Genomic DNA, 16,157 nt, shown 5'->3' on the forward strand with positions numbered 1-16,157 from the left:
GGAATTCGCTGAAGTAGAACATCAGTGAGTAGCTCCTGTTACAGAAGAAACTTACAGTTGTGAAGATTAAGGAAAAATTGCCGTTGATTTAGAAGCTTTTGCTTACACAAGGGGGAATATAGGTACAAAATGCTGTGCTACTTTCAACACATTACAGTTTTAACACTTCATAGATGAACTGAACTCTATACTAAAGCTATAGTGCTGAAAATATAGTTATTTAACTTTATCATAGCAGGTGAAATGAAATCAACAGCCCCGTGCCTCTCCCGCGGCCTCGGTTGCAGGTAGAGCTGTGTGGTTCCCTGCTGGGGCGGGGGGAAATCAGGGCATGGCCTTGCGGGGCAGGGATGCAAAACCAGGAAGTGGCAGGTATTTACCTACGGACCAGAAAGCTGTTTCTGTGCTGTGTGTACAGTCAGTGTTTACAATTAGTTTTAGTTTTGTAATGATATGTACAAATATGTCACTGAGCGGAGTTTTTGAAATCAAACGTTAATACTTGTGCAAACATATTGTGAATATATTTCTGTGTGCTATCAAAAACAGGGAGCCCTACAGCGTGACTCATTTTACTCTTATGCCAGGATATTTATGCAACTAGTCTCCTTATTATATTTGTATTTCTAAAACTTACTACAATTTTTAAAAAGAAAAAAATATGTTTTTTTTTTAAAGAAAAAAATCATATTTTTTTTCTGTGGTTTAGTGATGTTCAAAACTTTTCATGTTTGTGGATTCCTACAAATCTTGTAGTAGAGATAATCTACTTGACAGAAGCCTTGCCTTTCTTTATTACGCTGTCAATGTTTCTGTGTTAATATATGTGATATACAACAGGAACCACATGGTCAGGTTCTAGGGACATGATTTAGGGGCTTATCTCTATGTTCCTGACTGCCTGCAGACCCCAGGAGTGGGCAGTACAAACCTGGTATTTTTATTTTTATTTTTATTTTTATTTTTATTTTTATTTTTCTAAGTCCTTTCTTCTTTGGCTGTGAACAAATATACTCACATACAGGTATGAAAACATAATCCCTTACTAGAATCAGTATTTTCAATCTAATATAGAAAGCCGGTGAGCTGAGCTTTCCAAAATGCCCCTTTTTTGATTTCTTTGCAATGTTTTCAAGCAGACAAAAAATACGCTTTCTAGGAAATATATATGGTAAATATATTGCTTAACATTTTGAATATCCAGATTCTCTGAACTGTAACTCTGCCCACAGACTTCTTCCCAACCCTGTATTGCTCGATGTGTATGCTATTACATAATCCATCCTGACTTGCACAATGCCTACCTAGCTTGGACTGGATGTGGATGGGAAGACTTTAGCAGTGAAAGATTATGAACGTAAATGAAAATACAACAAAGTGCTTTGGGTTTGTCTGAGGATGACAGAAAACAGGAGCTGGAAGCAAGTTAATGATATGAACTCATATAACACCAGACGTGGGATGTATTTCTATGTTACGGTGCTGGACATAGTAACAATTTTTACTTAAGTGTTTTTTTGTACAAAATTTGTTCGGTTATGTATTTATTCCTTCTCATAAAAAATCACACCTCTGCCACCAAAATGCTGAAAGAAGCACAAATAAAGGAAACAAGCTCCTTGATAACCTTGTCATGTCAATCCAATTGGACTCTACAGATACTTAGAAACACTTCAGAGCATGTATGCATGGCTGTACCTACGGCTAAGCAGGTGTCCAAATATTCACAGAGTCAGGCTAAAGAAAAAGGGGAGAGACAGCATCTGTAAACCAGTCCGAGGCTTTTTTTATTAAAGAGCTCTTTCTGTGGTTTTACGTGGAAGTTGTAGGTGTTCCTGTGCCTGTCCTTAATGTTAGGCTTGGACTGGTGGTACCTCTCTGCCCCCTTCCTGCGGTCGTGGAGCTTCCTGGGCACCACATCTGAGAGCCCTGGTGGCACCTGCTGAAGCCTGGGAGATCAGCCCTAATTAAGGGTTGGATAAAGGAAACTGCATATGCCCAGCCAGTTCCTGCTAGCCATTAAATCGAATTTGCAGCCCGTCTGAGCAGGAAGTCACGCTTGGATAGCAGGTATCTGTCTTCTCATGGTGTTTTCCTTTGGCTCTGAAACATTTTACGCTTGGAAAAAGGTCACTTTCAGCTGAGTTTATTATAACTTGTTTTGATTGAATTATTGTTCACCTTTTGTTTTGCAAGTTAGTAATTTCACCTAAGATGCTAACCTTATATATAATTTACATCAGGAGATTTTAAATAATTAACATTAAAAAAGCGCTTGAGGAATGCACGCAGCATGCAGTTCTCTAACGCTGTTATGAACACACAACACGGTTGTAATTAGTGCAGAAGGGTGGATTCTCAATTATATGTTTAGTGGAAGGAAAGATTGCTAAAAAGTATTAGTGGGAAGCTTTTAGCGAAGTTTGGTAATTACCAGGTGTACTCTGTAGTACCTGAAGCCATTATTAAGCAATAAACAAATGCACCGTGTATTTGTAAAACTCAGCTTGTAAGTAGACATCTTTGTGGTGAATTTCAATAACTTCTGTAGCACCCAATTCCATTAACAATATATATATACATATATATATATTTCCATCTTTTTTTGTTTGAAAAAGGAAGGATTTTACCTGTGAGTAGAACGTAGTTAGACCTCCATTATTCATCCGAGATTTTTAAGCAGACGGCACTCGTTGTCTCTGCATTTCAGGGCTTTTATGAAAGCTGTTACAGAATGAAAACTCTGACAATGGAAACTTCAACAGAAGAACACATAAATATTTTTTTTGTTACTGATAAGAAAAGAGCTTTGTCTTGGGACATACCCAGCTGTCAAATGTTGTCACTAAGGCTGTATTTACAATATTGTTCAGCCTTGTCCAATATGTTTTATATTGTCTCTGTGTGTCAACAATCCTGTAGTATTTTTTCCCCTGAACTCTGCTCTTTGTTCAGTGAAGGCAATAGCACATAGGCTAGCGTTGTTCTGTTTCTAGTCACTCGCTTTCTGATGCTGTCTCTATTGTCCTAGTGTTGCTTGCAAATGGTCTAGGAGATGCGTAAGGCCAGGTTTTGGTGAAACTTGAGGTTTCTTTTAGAAATTTTAAAGATTTTAAAATAGTTCTTTTTAATAATAAGCTATGAAACTGGCTCAAGCCACGTGTAATGTCCTTTAAAGTCAGGCTTTGGTCATCCTGTCAGTGTATCACTTTTTATAGTGGTTGTTGGGGATTCTCCCTCCTCCTCCCTCCAGAAAGACCAAGATGGGCTGGGATACGTGTGGATCCACCTAGGGCTCCCCAGCACTTGGAGGGAAGGCACTGTGCTCTGACCTGCCCACCATGAGGGCATGCAGTGAGATGGGGCTGAGCTGGGGGGCACGAGGGAGGAACGAGCCCTCCAGGCCTCGAGGGGCCATTTTGGAGGTCGTGCCAGGGGGCACTGTGCCTGACCCCTGCTGCGCGAGGCCTGGGCCCTGGCCCAAGCAGAAGGGCAGTGATCAAAGTGATCTCAGGAGTTTGTGAAGCACCTGGGTGTATAATGGGACTGGAGTCTTCAGTTTCTATAACAGATTGTATTTTTTTTTCCACACAAAATTTGGTCTCTGCACAGTGACATACTGTGGGCTGTCTGCTTGCTGGGTGAGGCCTGAGGAGCACGCTGCTCTCCAGGGGACACATGGAGGTGGTTGGGGGAAGATCTCTTTGTGTCTTCTTTGGTTTCTGAATCCAGATTGTTTCAGGGAGCAAAATGAACCCCAGAATAAACAACAGGATCTGCTATATGGTAGAAATGGTGGCCAGAAAGAGAGGCAGCAGAGCCCAGAACTTTGCACTGGGAGCCAGCTCCTCTGTTTCAGGCAGCTTCTCTGGTACTGATGCCCTGACCAATGCTGCTGGGCTGGTAAATCCTCCTCTAACTGGTCTGCCCAGGACACAGCCTGTTTCTGTACCACTGTCGGCAAAACCCAGCTGTTTGTTTGTCTGTGCACTTGGAGAAGTGCCGTGCCAAGAGCTGATGTGCGTGTGATGCTGCTGCCTTGACCAAGGAAACTTTGGTGGCTTCTGTACATGCCAGTGTCAGGTGCTTCTTGCCATTAGCTGCATGACTTTTGTGTTGCTTATTTCCACAAATTCTGTTCTTTTGGATCCTGTGGTTACCAGGCATGTTAATGGCCAGCTTTCCAACTGGTAATTTTATTTTGAAGAGTATCGTTGTGCTTTCAAGATGTCTCTTAAATGCTTTCAGGTTGTGCAGAGCCTGCAAGTTTGCAAGGTCCTGCATTAGTCTGAGATCTAAATCTCTCACTATTTCTGTCATTCTCTATTTCTTCCTAAAAGTGGAATGTTTGGAGCAAGAATTTAGTGTATGTTTTTTCTTTTTTCTTTCAAACTATAGAGTTTGAAAGAGGAGAACAAATTAAAGAAAAATATCAGTATATTTTTGTTGCTTTTTTTCTAGTTACTGAATATGACAGAGAGAGAGAGAGACATTACTTTTTTAACCTCTTTTTGCCTTTTTTTTTAATATATAAGGAAGGCCTGACAATCTTTTTTATTTCTTGGTGAGACGCTCTATCTCAACTGTCCTTGCAGAAGTTTTGTCTGAAGTGAGCTTTCAGAGTCTCAGCTCTTAAGAGATGCTCTTACTGAATATTTGAACTGTTGCTGTCCAGAGGTTTACATTAAACAATAAAAATCCCTTTATTTGCTTCCTGTTGGTTATGTTTTACTTCACTGGCGTGTGTGGTATCAACATTTTGCTGGGTTTGTGTGATTCACTCAGTGTTTGTAAGGAAGCAAAACAGATTGTGAAAGTCTGGTGGCAAAAATAAAATTGAGAAAAGAATTAACAACTCTTCCTTATTCAACACAGATGCAAAACCAGAGACAAATGCGTTTTCATTTCCTTTGGGGGTTGCCTCTACTAAGGTCTCTACAGGAATTGTGCAAGTAGAAGTGTGCTTGCCTTCACTTCAAAATGTCAGAGAGAGATGAGATACTTATTTCTTTTCCATGCTTCTCACTGAGCTACTTGTCTCTTGATATTTGTAAATAAAAGTCTGCTTCTTTGTTTACTGTCATCCATTGTGAGCAGTTCAGCTTGTCATTTATCGTCCAGGGGGTTTTAAATTTTTTTAACTGCTGAAGTTTGCAAGGAGCACAAGATTTTAAAGTGTTAGCTAACCTCTGAAAGAACCATGTTTCTGTTTATTTGCAGTCAAGAAGTAAATGGATGTTTGAGGGTCACAGTCTTGTTTTACCCATTCATGAGGCTAAATTTGCTCCTCGTTAGGAAATATATACAAAATGCAGGCTTACTGGTTCAGGAAGCATTTTATTTTTGCCTTAAGTAGCAGTGTACAAGCTTGGGCCATGTTCTGGCTTAATACTCAGTCAATCTAAGTGTTCAGCTCATGCCCATTGAAGTCAGTTATTGCAGAAATACATAAATCTTACAACAGCATTTGATCCTCTGATTGTATTTATTTATTTTTAAACAGTTCTTACTTGATTGAGATATAAGTTTAGTTCCTCTTAAAATCAACATCCAATTTGCCTATATCAAATTATATTATCTTGCTTAAAAAAAAATCTGATTCTGTTTGAAATTAGGCTGGGAGAATCTGGAAACAGAAACCATCTCTTCTTGTACATCAGGAAAAGATGTATTATATTTTAGCTTATGGCCAGACTTTTTGTTGTTGTTGTTGTTGTTGTTGCTCTTGTTTTTGAACCGTGTGAAGTTTAAATGTGTTTATACATTTCTTTATACATTCTGAAACTGGTACGGCATCTGCTAACATCTCCACTGTAGAATTAGGGCATTACTAATAATTATGTGTCCTGGAAAGGTAGTGCGTGCCCTTCTTTTTTCTAGGTTGGTGGGAGGAGAGGCTATACGTTTCTGTCCCATTGCTTTTTAACGTTCTTAAACACTGAAACAACACATGTCGTGTTCTCACAGCATTTTAACCCTACCTATGTAATTTTGTTTTCTGACTGAGATCAGCTGGGATGGACTGGTGTAGACTATAGCAATCTTAAGATTTCTTAAGATTTGATAAGGACCAGAACACTAAACTTTGCTGTCTTTTGTTTTGTATTGCAGCTCCAGAAGAAAAGGATGCAATTAAAGGACAATATGAAAAACTCATGGATGCTTACGGCTGTTTAGGAGAGCTTCAGCTTAAATGTGGTAAGTGACCATCTGTATGACTAAGATTATTTCACAGAATCAGAGATAAATCATTATAAAAATGTCCAGACAATGCTGGCATGCTGTAGCACCAAATGGCTAAAGTTGTCCAGTTCCTTAACATTTCAAAGCTAATTGCAGCTTGTTATGTGTAGTCTGGAAGAGATCTACTTCTTTTTCTATGCTGTGCCAGAAGCATACTGCCAAGTGATAGTCTAAGCATTTTTGGATTTTTTTTTTTTTTGCTTTTGTTTTGTCTGACATTCATAGCTGCCTGAAGATAATTGTTTTTTTCTCTTTTTTTTTTTTTTTTTAACTGCAATTGTCCAAGGCAAACTATGGTTTCTCACTTTTTTTTTGAAGGATCATATTTAAACAGTGATTAATCATTGCCACCTGAAACTGCAGATTCCTAGTCTTTGCTATAATGCCCATTAATTTTGTAATTCACATGGAAAAAGGTTTGCAGAAGCAGTCCTTGAACTTCAACTAGTAAGCAATATTTATTGTCATTACTTTAATTTTCTATACAATTTGGGAATCTTGATTTAGCAAAGGATTTGCTATTACACTGCCTACAGGAATTTTAATGGAAATAGCATGTTTTAGGCACAGGACTGCAGTCACTGATTCAAAGGTAATAGTACCTTGCACAGCAGACATCAAATCCAGTGATGAAAAGGATACATTAAAATAAAAGGTTAGTGGTATTAAAACATGGTATAGTTCAAACTTTTTCTGCGTTCATTATGGAAAGCTGTATAAGACTTGATCTCATAGTCTTAGAGTAAACCTTAATTTTGACTTGGAGGAATGACAAGATTGATTTTCATATAACTTAGTACTTAATCAAGGAATCTGCCGAAGGCAACGGTGCTATAAGCACTGGCTTATTTAGACCAGTACATGTAAGTGTATCTTTTCATAGCTCACCTACCATTTTATGGCTCAAGGAATATGATGCAAGATTGATCTGAAGAGGTGGCTGCAGTCTGAAAGACTTCTGTGTCGTAACTCTAGGCCCGTCTAGTCTTTTAAATGAGTGTGGGCTTTTTGTTTGTTTTGTTTCTTGTGGAATTAATTAGGCATTTCTATGGAGATGTATATCAATTTGTTAATGCAATTAAAAATGGAGGATTTGTGTTTGTTTTTTCTTGGCACTTGGACCTGTTTTTCCTCATAGGAGTCTAATTAATCCTGTTGTAATAGCAAAGGAATGCAGCTATTGAAGTCAAGCTCTTCAAGCTACAAATGAGAGTAGTTTCTTGTACGTGATGTGAACTAAATATATCTGGTTTTAGTCTTCATATTAGAATGAATTATTTCAGTTGGGCTATGGAATATACTCAGCCTTATATTTTCTTCTTTTCTCCTTCTATTTCTGTTTTGCCATGTCCTTGCTTCTTTTTGAACAACGCCTGCTTAACTTCAGCGCCTGTGAAGCATGAGATTTTTCTTCTCTGAGCTCTGTCACTGTACCTTTGTCTTGTCCTACTGTTAAATTACAAGTCCTGGTACAGGACTTCCTTTGGAAAGGATTGTTTAAAATTGTATTGGTAATTGGATAAAAAAAAAGTTTACTGCTGGAGGTCAGCTCCTAATTTTGACTGAGTGAAAAGTCAGGAGGGTCATGCTGTAATGGTAAGCAAAGGTAAGCAAACATTTTCTGCTGCTGAACATGTTTAAAAAAGCACAGATGATTGCCTGCCTGCTATTTGACCAGTAAAGAAGTAGCCCAATTTTTTCACAGTCTCAGTTAGTTTTTCCATCTTGCTTGTAAGTATACGCCATCCCTTTAGCTGTTGCTTACAGAAAAGATTAACGCTACCAAATATATATATGTAATATAACTTTTTGCTTTCTTAGGTAATATATTCTATGCAAACGAGGGCATAATTGGCCAGCTCTTCACTGACCATCAGTTAGCAGATACACTTTGGCCAGAAGTATCACTAGTCTTCTTTTTACAGCTGGAAACCTGCAGATCATAAGTACTAAATTAAGTGAAAATATTTGTATAAGTACATTCCACAGGGATATTAAAAGAGCATATTTGTAGAGCAGAAGGGGAGACTTTTTCAAGACATGAAAGATGTCCCTGAGCACTTCAATTAATCTGTAAATATCGCTACTTAGGAATCCAAATAAATCACATAGTATGCTTGCCAGAATAGATCATGCTTTTCACGAGAAAGTAGATGAAATATGTGAAGCTGACTCACAAAGTTAATGTTTCCCAGCAGTGATAACATTCACTTCTATGTACTTCTGTCTGTTAACATGACTCACTAAGTTCTTCTGCTTTCTTTTGTGAGATGGATGGCAGCAGAATGAATTGTACAGTGTTTCGGAGCTGTATCTCAGCCAAGGTTTTGCTGCCAAAGAAGATCTTGCAGTGGCAAATACATTTTAAGCAAAGTGTTAAGAGCTGACTTTGCAGCATTTGGTTTAAACACTGTGATGTCAGGAAGGGGTTCGTATATAAAGCAGTATTTTGACAACATCACTGTGTAGGTTGCGTTGTTTAATACAGCTGCTGTATTTGGGGAGGCGCTTTGAATTAACTTGTCTGTATATACTCTTGCTTTTGTGTATACAATGTGTTTGATGGTCTAAGGGAAGAATTCTCAAAGGTGAAAAGGACAACTAAGTACCTGTTTTCTATTCCTCTTGATCATTTCCTAATATATAATTTTAGTTAGGAGAGGTAGAAAGAGCATTTTTGAGGCTAAAACTGTAGTTTGGAAAATCTTGGTTCTTTTTATGATTCTGCTATAGATTTCCTCAGAGATTTTCAGCCTGTTGCTTAGAATCAGATTATCTGCTTTGCTCTGTGGCTAATTTTGAAGGGAGCTGAGAGGCGTAAATACTTTTGAAAACTGTTTTTCAGTGGACTATAAAGTGAAGTGGAGATATGTGGGGAGTGAAGATGAAATGCAGTGGAAACGGAACATGCTGAGGGAACATAAGGAAATGGCATGGCTGTTGGAATGGAGAAGGAATAAAAATTGGAGTGGATTCATTTATAAAAGGAAAAGGCTGTGGAGTGAAACATTCACAGTTAAAAAGGACAAAATAAGAATTGGATATTGCCTTTTCACTGTAGCTCATAACGGGCAGCTCTGAAGTCATGCCATCAAGTGCAGGGGAAACAATTGGCTGGAGTCATGTAGACAGGTTAAATACAGAAGCTGCAGCTCATTAGTGTAGGTGTGGCGTACCAGAACCACGTTTCCTGTGGCAGGCTTGCTGAACTTCCATTAAGGCAGTTGGCTTCACAAGAGCTTTCAGAAAAGAAGAAAGGATACAAGTTATTTTCGTCTTGTTTCTCTGCCAAATATTCTCCCTCTTCTGCCTCCCTTGCGCAACCCAATGAAAGGGCATTCAGTGCGTATTGCTGTGAACAATACATTTCTAACATTTCTTTGAAAGGGTTCTTTACAGATGGTAGTGGTGATTTGTAGCTGTAGCAGGGCAAAATAATGAGCTTGTTCACAATACATGAACATTTATATCCATATATCTGAGATCAAACTTTTATCCATAAATAAATTTTAAACATTTTTTTTTCTCCAGCACTTTCAGTGGATCTTGCTTTGTCACAGGTGTATTGCTATGGAAAGAATGGGCAGTAAGGAGCACTTCACTTCTTGCTCTGACCTCTTTCAGAGATTTCTTTAAAACATTCAAGATAGTATCCCAAGGAAATGAGAGACATTTCTGCAGTTATGATCTTCTGTTGCAATTCTTATGTTCCTAAATATCACTTTCATCCATGTGAAAGTTTAGGAAAGCTAATAAAAAGTGGGACTGTACATTAAATTACTTGCAAAAGGTGGTGTTTTGTTTTGATATTTTAAAGAAAAGATATTTGATTTCTAAGGTGAGGACATAGTAAAGAGTCCACAGCTGATATGGTTGTTGGTACAAAGTCAAGGGTAGGAGCCACACCTGGAGCCTCGAGCACTTCACAGGAAAAAGGTGTTCTGGGATATTTTTCATTGACCTTAGTGCTGGTCCCACTTAGCGTGCACTTTGCAGCTGTCAGCTGTATGCAGCATGCTTTCTGCTACTGTATGGCACATTGACATCAAGGAAAAATTACCATAAATTTCCTCCCAGTATCCTTAGTTACTTATTTTGTGATAACAGTTGTGGGTTTCTGTTTTAAGAAATAAGACTGGAGTTTCGTCTGCCTCCTGGTCCAGATATACAGGGATCTCCTGAGAGTAGGAAGCTTTGGTTTCCCTCCCCATTTTTTTAAAAATCCATTCAGCTATTGATGTTTTGGACAGAACAAACATAAATACCCTGCATGCTGTTTAACTCCTTGCAAAGGTTGTAGCCCCATATGTGCTTCATAATGCTGCTGCCAGGTGGATCTGACTGGATTGTAGGAAGTATGTTTGTAGTGACTGGTGTTAGTATGGGACTTCAAGTGCTACTTGCATAAGAAGAGCTTCACTGGAAACTTCAGTAATATTCTTAATGCAATGGTAGTGAGCTGCAGTTTTGAAAAAGTTAAGGCTGCAGGAATTAATGGAACAGTCTTGGCTGTTTTAAGGGGAAATACCTTCTAGCTTTAAGGAATGTCTGGGTATTTCAGTTTTATTTATTTCATTAAAATTGTGATATTTTCAGAGTTAGCTCAGCAAACCCAATTCTTTTAAAAAATCCTCTCTTTCTCATGCTGTGGCCTCACAAATCCTGATACCGTAGGAAATTTCACGTTATGTTGAGAGCAGGAGATTTTTTGTGGGGGAGGGTTTAGGAAGCCGGGAATGCAATTTCTTGCATTCTTTTGTGAGATTTACTGAATAATAAAATTGAATTGTGTAGGAACTAAAAGAATTTTTCAGTGAATTCCTGTCAGCTAAAAATGTTATTTTCCCTCCATTGAATGAACAATTACCAAAGAACTTAGCATGTGCAATTCTTAGAAAATCAATTTTATTTTGCTTCTTACAGAAGTTACTTAAACCAGGAACAGCGCCTGTCCTGGCTGGAGCAATTTCCCCCTGTAAATTTAATTGCATTTAGGTAGGGTTGTGGTTGATACTTCTGTTTCCATGTTAAGTAGTTATTTTTCAACAGGAAATATTATGGCCTGTTGATGTTTACATACCAGAAAAGAAACCACAGTGACTTTTTAAAGTTTAAATTTAGATGTAAAAGGATTGGTTTGTTTGTTTGATTGTTTTAGTATATCCATGATGATAATCAGACTTTCAGTGACTAACAAATAAGCAGATGCATTTGCGCTATGCCTGGTAACGTTAGGTTTCTGCCATACAAGGGACTGTTCGGAAATATAACACTTCTGTTTTTCCTTTGAAACAGCATTTTATAGCTGAGAAAATGCCTCAGTGAAACCATGAATGGCCATAGCTTGGTTATCATTTCCATCATAAACTCGTCCAATGCGGTTATCAGGATATTTAAAAACATTGGCAGCCTGGGTCAAAGGGAGAAACACAGGGGCAAGAATGTGAGAAGAAGTTTGGGGATTGAAAGAAGAGACCCCTGTGTGTAAACTGAGGTGCTGGCAAGGAAGGCAGCGCAGAGGAAAGCTGTATTTTGCTGTGTACGGCTGCATAGCTTAGTGATAAGGAATTTCTTAGGGTTTAATGGAGACATGGTTAGAAGGTGGATAGCTGAATAGTGTTTAGGTAGCATTGATGTTGTCGTGTGATGCTCTAGGAACAGGAAAGGTTGACCAGAGCCCTGTTTCTGCTCAGGGTCCCTTGTTTACATCTAAGGAGTGAATGAAGAAGGGGCAGGACAAAGGTTTGAGCACCATCAGTAGGATGTTGGGATGAGGATGCTCCCTATGCCAAGGGCAGCATGTGAGGCTCTTCCTCACCTGGACAGTGCAGGGAGCACCTCGGCTGATTCTCAGGGATGCTGGGGTGAAGGTGGTATCGGGGGGGGGGCTTGGGGCTCTTCTGAGGCTGTCAGAGACATTTGTGTTAGGCTGGGGCTGTGATGTTGTAGGGTTTTTGCATTCTGGCTGTCGTATAAGCATAGCCGGAGTGGTTTAAGCAAATCAAAGGGGTTGAAATGATCTTAACACCACCTCAGCTCACAGAGCAGTCTAGGAGGACAGAGCAGGCTAGCTTTGTTGTAGCTTAAATCCATTCGGCTTATTTTCTTCAACTTTTTCTCCCTTTGTCCTTTTTACCCCATTTTATTTTAGTGTTCTAGGTCGTAAGTGTGAGGAATAACACTGTGCTCCTTTGCCAGCCTGTCGCAGTTCTAAGGTGTCATGAAAAGTAGGTGAAGGATGAAGGCTTCTCCATAATTTGCTACTGCTTTCCAAGTCCTGCAGGTGGAGTTACTCTGTGGATGTGAGGGGCTACTGCAGGGTGGCAGGGAAGACTGTCACAGCCTCAGAAAGCTGCTGGTCTCCTCACGCATCAGGGACAAAGCGGCAGCTCCTTAGCTGTGATTTCTATTTTTGAGCTCAGTAGCTAGTGGTTTGGGGGAGGAGAGATGCTGGACCTCTGCGTGCGTAAATGTGACTCCCTTTCTGAGGGTGAGTAAATAAGTGGAGGAGGTAGTGAAAAGAGTCTGGAGTCTCTGCCAGGGATTAGCAAGCTTCTAGGTAAGGTGATATCAAATCTACGTATAGATTTGCTCATCTATTCCCTCATGCTGTGCTTTTTTCCTACACTGCCTTCCTAAACTAAGGAATTGCTTTGTTTAGACCCAGTTATTTCCCTCTGGCTACAAGCTCCTTGAAGGATAGAACCACAGATAATGAGCCCACCGGTGCTAAGTTTTAGTATTTATTGGCTATTTTAATGTCGACTTTCCCGCTCCTTCTCTTCTGAATCCTCTAGAACAGGTCGCTGAAGCCAAGGAGAACACAGCAACCCCTTGTTACAGAAAGAAATGTGGTGAACAAAGCTTTCTGATAAACACCACCTACACTGGGCTTTATGCAAAACCAAAGTCAGCAGAACAGAATGAATGAGGTCTAACCTCCCACCCTGTCCTGCTGTCCAGCTCCATGTGCCTACACAAATATTCTGGCCCTGCCGAAAACCACCCCGACTTCAGTTTCTGTAGCCCACCTGCGATCTGGAAGCAAGGGCTCCCCTGCTGATGTTTCAGGAACAAAGTAGTTGTTGCGTGAGAGCTGCTCTGTGCTTTTGGACTTTTTCCACTGTGGAGTGTTGAAAAGCAGTCCTACAAAGCATGCCCTGAGGGCACGGTGACAGGCTATTGGCAGGTCAGACCTTGTTTCTGCTTTGGCAAAGCAATAAATCTTGACTCACTCCTACCTTTTCCTGCTAACTGGAGTGCCTACAATGGCATTGTGTCTGTATGAGACCAGTTCAAGTGTATCACAGAATGGTTTGGGTTGGAAGGGACCTGAACAATCATCTAATTCCAGCCCCCTTGCCATGGGGAGATTGGGGGAGGAATCAAATAGTTTCTTCCAAGTAAAACTAGTGTTGTAAGAACAGCCGTTCTGCTGCTTCTCGATTGCTGTATCATTTCAGGGAGAATGAACAGAGGTTGAAATCCCTCCGTGTACTAGAAATCTGGTGGTGGCGGTGTTCTCAAGCTCCAAAATTTGTCTTTTAGTTCTGGGGCTCTGGAGTTCAGCTGCTTTGTGATTTCATGCTTTCCTTCACAATGGCGAGAGCTAGAATTGTTTCTAATGATGCTTGAGGTTGTCGGCTAATTGCATACACTCTGCTTTGTGACACAAAAAAGTAAAATCTCAAGAACTGATAATACTGAAACTTTTTGAGTGGCTGAACATGGCTGGTTTAAGAGGAAACCAGGAAGAAAGTTGAGTGCTTTATATTTGTAAAATTCAGAAGTCAGTTGAAAGATACATAGGGAGGGTCACAATTTATCTCATAATTGAACAGAGTTCTTGTCTTTTCCTTGAATCAAACCCAGTGAAAAATGTACGCTCTCCAGGGGGTGAAATCTGATTTTGAGTAGTGATCCAATACAGAGTTCACACTAAGTGGGGAAAAATGCACTCTAATAGAGCGAAGGATAGAAATGTGAAAATATGTGGATCTTTATGCAAATTTTCTCACTTACCTGCAGTCAAAAGGATCTCAGAAATGTCAATGAGCATTGGTGATGTGCTTGTGGTATTCTGTATTCTTTTTCCTGAAGCAGAGATACTGTCCTCTGCTGGAGCCCTGTCAGCATTACATATGGCAGGACTGATTGGAAATGACAAAGCCCGTGTCCTCCTGTAACCCTTCTGTAACTATCGCCTTCTAGGTAACGCTCGGCTGCACTTTCTGGTCCTGGTGACAGGCTGTACGTCGGTGGGAAAAATCCTGGACGCTGAAGTTTACAAAATTACTGCAACAGATTTCTGTCCTCTCCAGGAAGAAACAAAAGAAGAGGAGCGCGTCACTGCCTTGAAGAAAATACTGAACTCTGGGATGTTCTATTTCTCCTGGCCTAATGCAGGCTCAAACTTTGACCTGACTGTGCGAGCTCAGAAGCAGGGTGATAACCACTATGAATCTGGTAACTCCTTCTTCTGGTTAGTACTGCATGTTTGTACCAAAGTCTTCTGTCAGCTCCATCCGTATGTTAGTGGTCACACACCCTCAGAGAGAAATGAACAGGTGTATTCCAGGTGTGCCACCTTCCATTTCATTGCCATGTCACTTTACAGGGCCTGTGGCCTTACTGAATTCAAAAAGGTAGCTTCTATTTAACAAAAATTAATCTGACAGTGAAATGCAGTTCTTACAACTGGATTTTTGTGTGTGTGTGTGTTTTTAAAAAGAAAGCACAAGGTTTCTTGTTCACAGTGCAGAAATGTTTCTCTATGTGTTGTGAATAGTTTCCCTTGTGGTAATAATTTGCTTTAAAAGTTACCTTTTAAAGTAACAGTAACCTGCACTTGAACCGTTCATAATCACATCATCTGTAGACATTTATTTTTTATTTTTTAAAAGAGTGTGAGTTTAAAGTCTGCATTTCAATATCTCAATAATGTGCCCTAGTTTTGTGTTGAAAGCATCAATATTAATATGTTTGCAGCTCAGTGTAAACGTATGTTGCACAGAAGGAAACTCCAGTGATCCACTGCTTTGCGATTCTTACTTTCTTGTGCTTACAAAGCAAAGGAAAAGTATTTCTTGTAAATATTATTTAAGTGGAAAAGAAAACACAACTGCTGGGTTTTGTCTCTATTAGGTGGGTTCCCATTAAAGTAATTCAGTTTGTTTGCTTTACAAGTTCTGGCAGATTTGTTTGTTTGTTTATTTTAAACAAAAAGGTACGCAGGAAACATAGCTGTACTGGAAACAAAGGAGGGCTGTATGGTGGTGTAGGTGGGAAATAGCTGCCCAAGTTTAATGTGGGTGTACTGCTAGAATGTGTGATATGTCTTGTGGCCTAAAGTAGGTGAATATTAAATTGTCCAAAAAGTTCATAATGGGTGATAAATAAACATGAGAGGAGCAGTTCAGTCAGGTTAAATAGTCCTTCTACCTTTCTCTTACAAGTGGTAAGATACAGAGTTTTGAGTTTCACTCAGAAGGGAGATAAATAAAACTTGCTTTCAGCTGTGCTAATTACTCGTTCCTCTCAAAAAGTGCTCTAAGCATGTCAAGTCTGACACGTGGCACAAATGAGCGGTGTTCCAGTGTAGAATCTCCTAAGGTGACATCTCTTAACAAAAAAATAACTCTCTTACCTGTCCCATCTTTTGAAATGTTTCATCTCAGAAGATAAGTATTTGAACTTCTCTTTGCTACTTCTGACTAGTCTAGCAGTACCTCATGAAGAGCTTCCACGTTCCTGTGTGTTGTAGAGCAGGCATGAATGGTGATAATGTCACATTTAAGGCAAAAAGGTGTTCCAAAGAAAATTGTGAGGGATTTATGTGATATGAGGAATGTTAAACTGAGCAGCAGATTCTTGGAAAAAGCAAACAGTGGAATAAATGGTTACATGATGAAAAG

At 39.6% G+C, this 16,157-nt stretch overlaps 1 protein-coding gene across 7 annotated transcripts in view; it reads left to right on the forward strand.

Annotated features, from left to right (window-relative positions):
- The window catches only part of SYNJ2 (synaptojanin 2), a 70,120-nt gene that overhangs the window by 8,440 nt on the left and 45,523 nt on the right, over nt 1–16,157 (forward strand). For 5 of the 7 annotated variants that reach the window (XM_072035947.1, XM_038177450.2, XM_038177451.2 and 2 more), the window contains exons 2-3: nt 6,112–6,198; nt 14,455–14,725. In XM_072035947.1, the coding sequence (XP_071892048.1) occupies nt 6,112–6,198; nt 14,455–14,725 (358 nt within the window). Of the gene's footprint in view, nt 1–6,111; nt 6,199–14,454; nt 14,726–16,157 lie in introns of those variants that run through there. The other 2 variants (XM_072035949.1, XM_072035948.1) reach the window with 1 other exon arrangement.

The sequence above is a fragment of the Anas platyrhynchos genome, chromosome 3 (assembly GCF_047663525.1).
Source record: "Anas platyrhynchos isolate ZD024472 breed Pekin duck chromosome 3, IASCAAS_PekinDuck_T2T, whole genome shotgun sequence".
NCBI classification, from domain to species: Eukaryota; Metazoa; Chordata; class Aves; order Anseriformes; family Anatidae; genus Anas; species Anas platyrhynchos.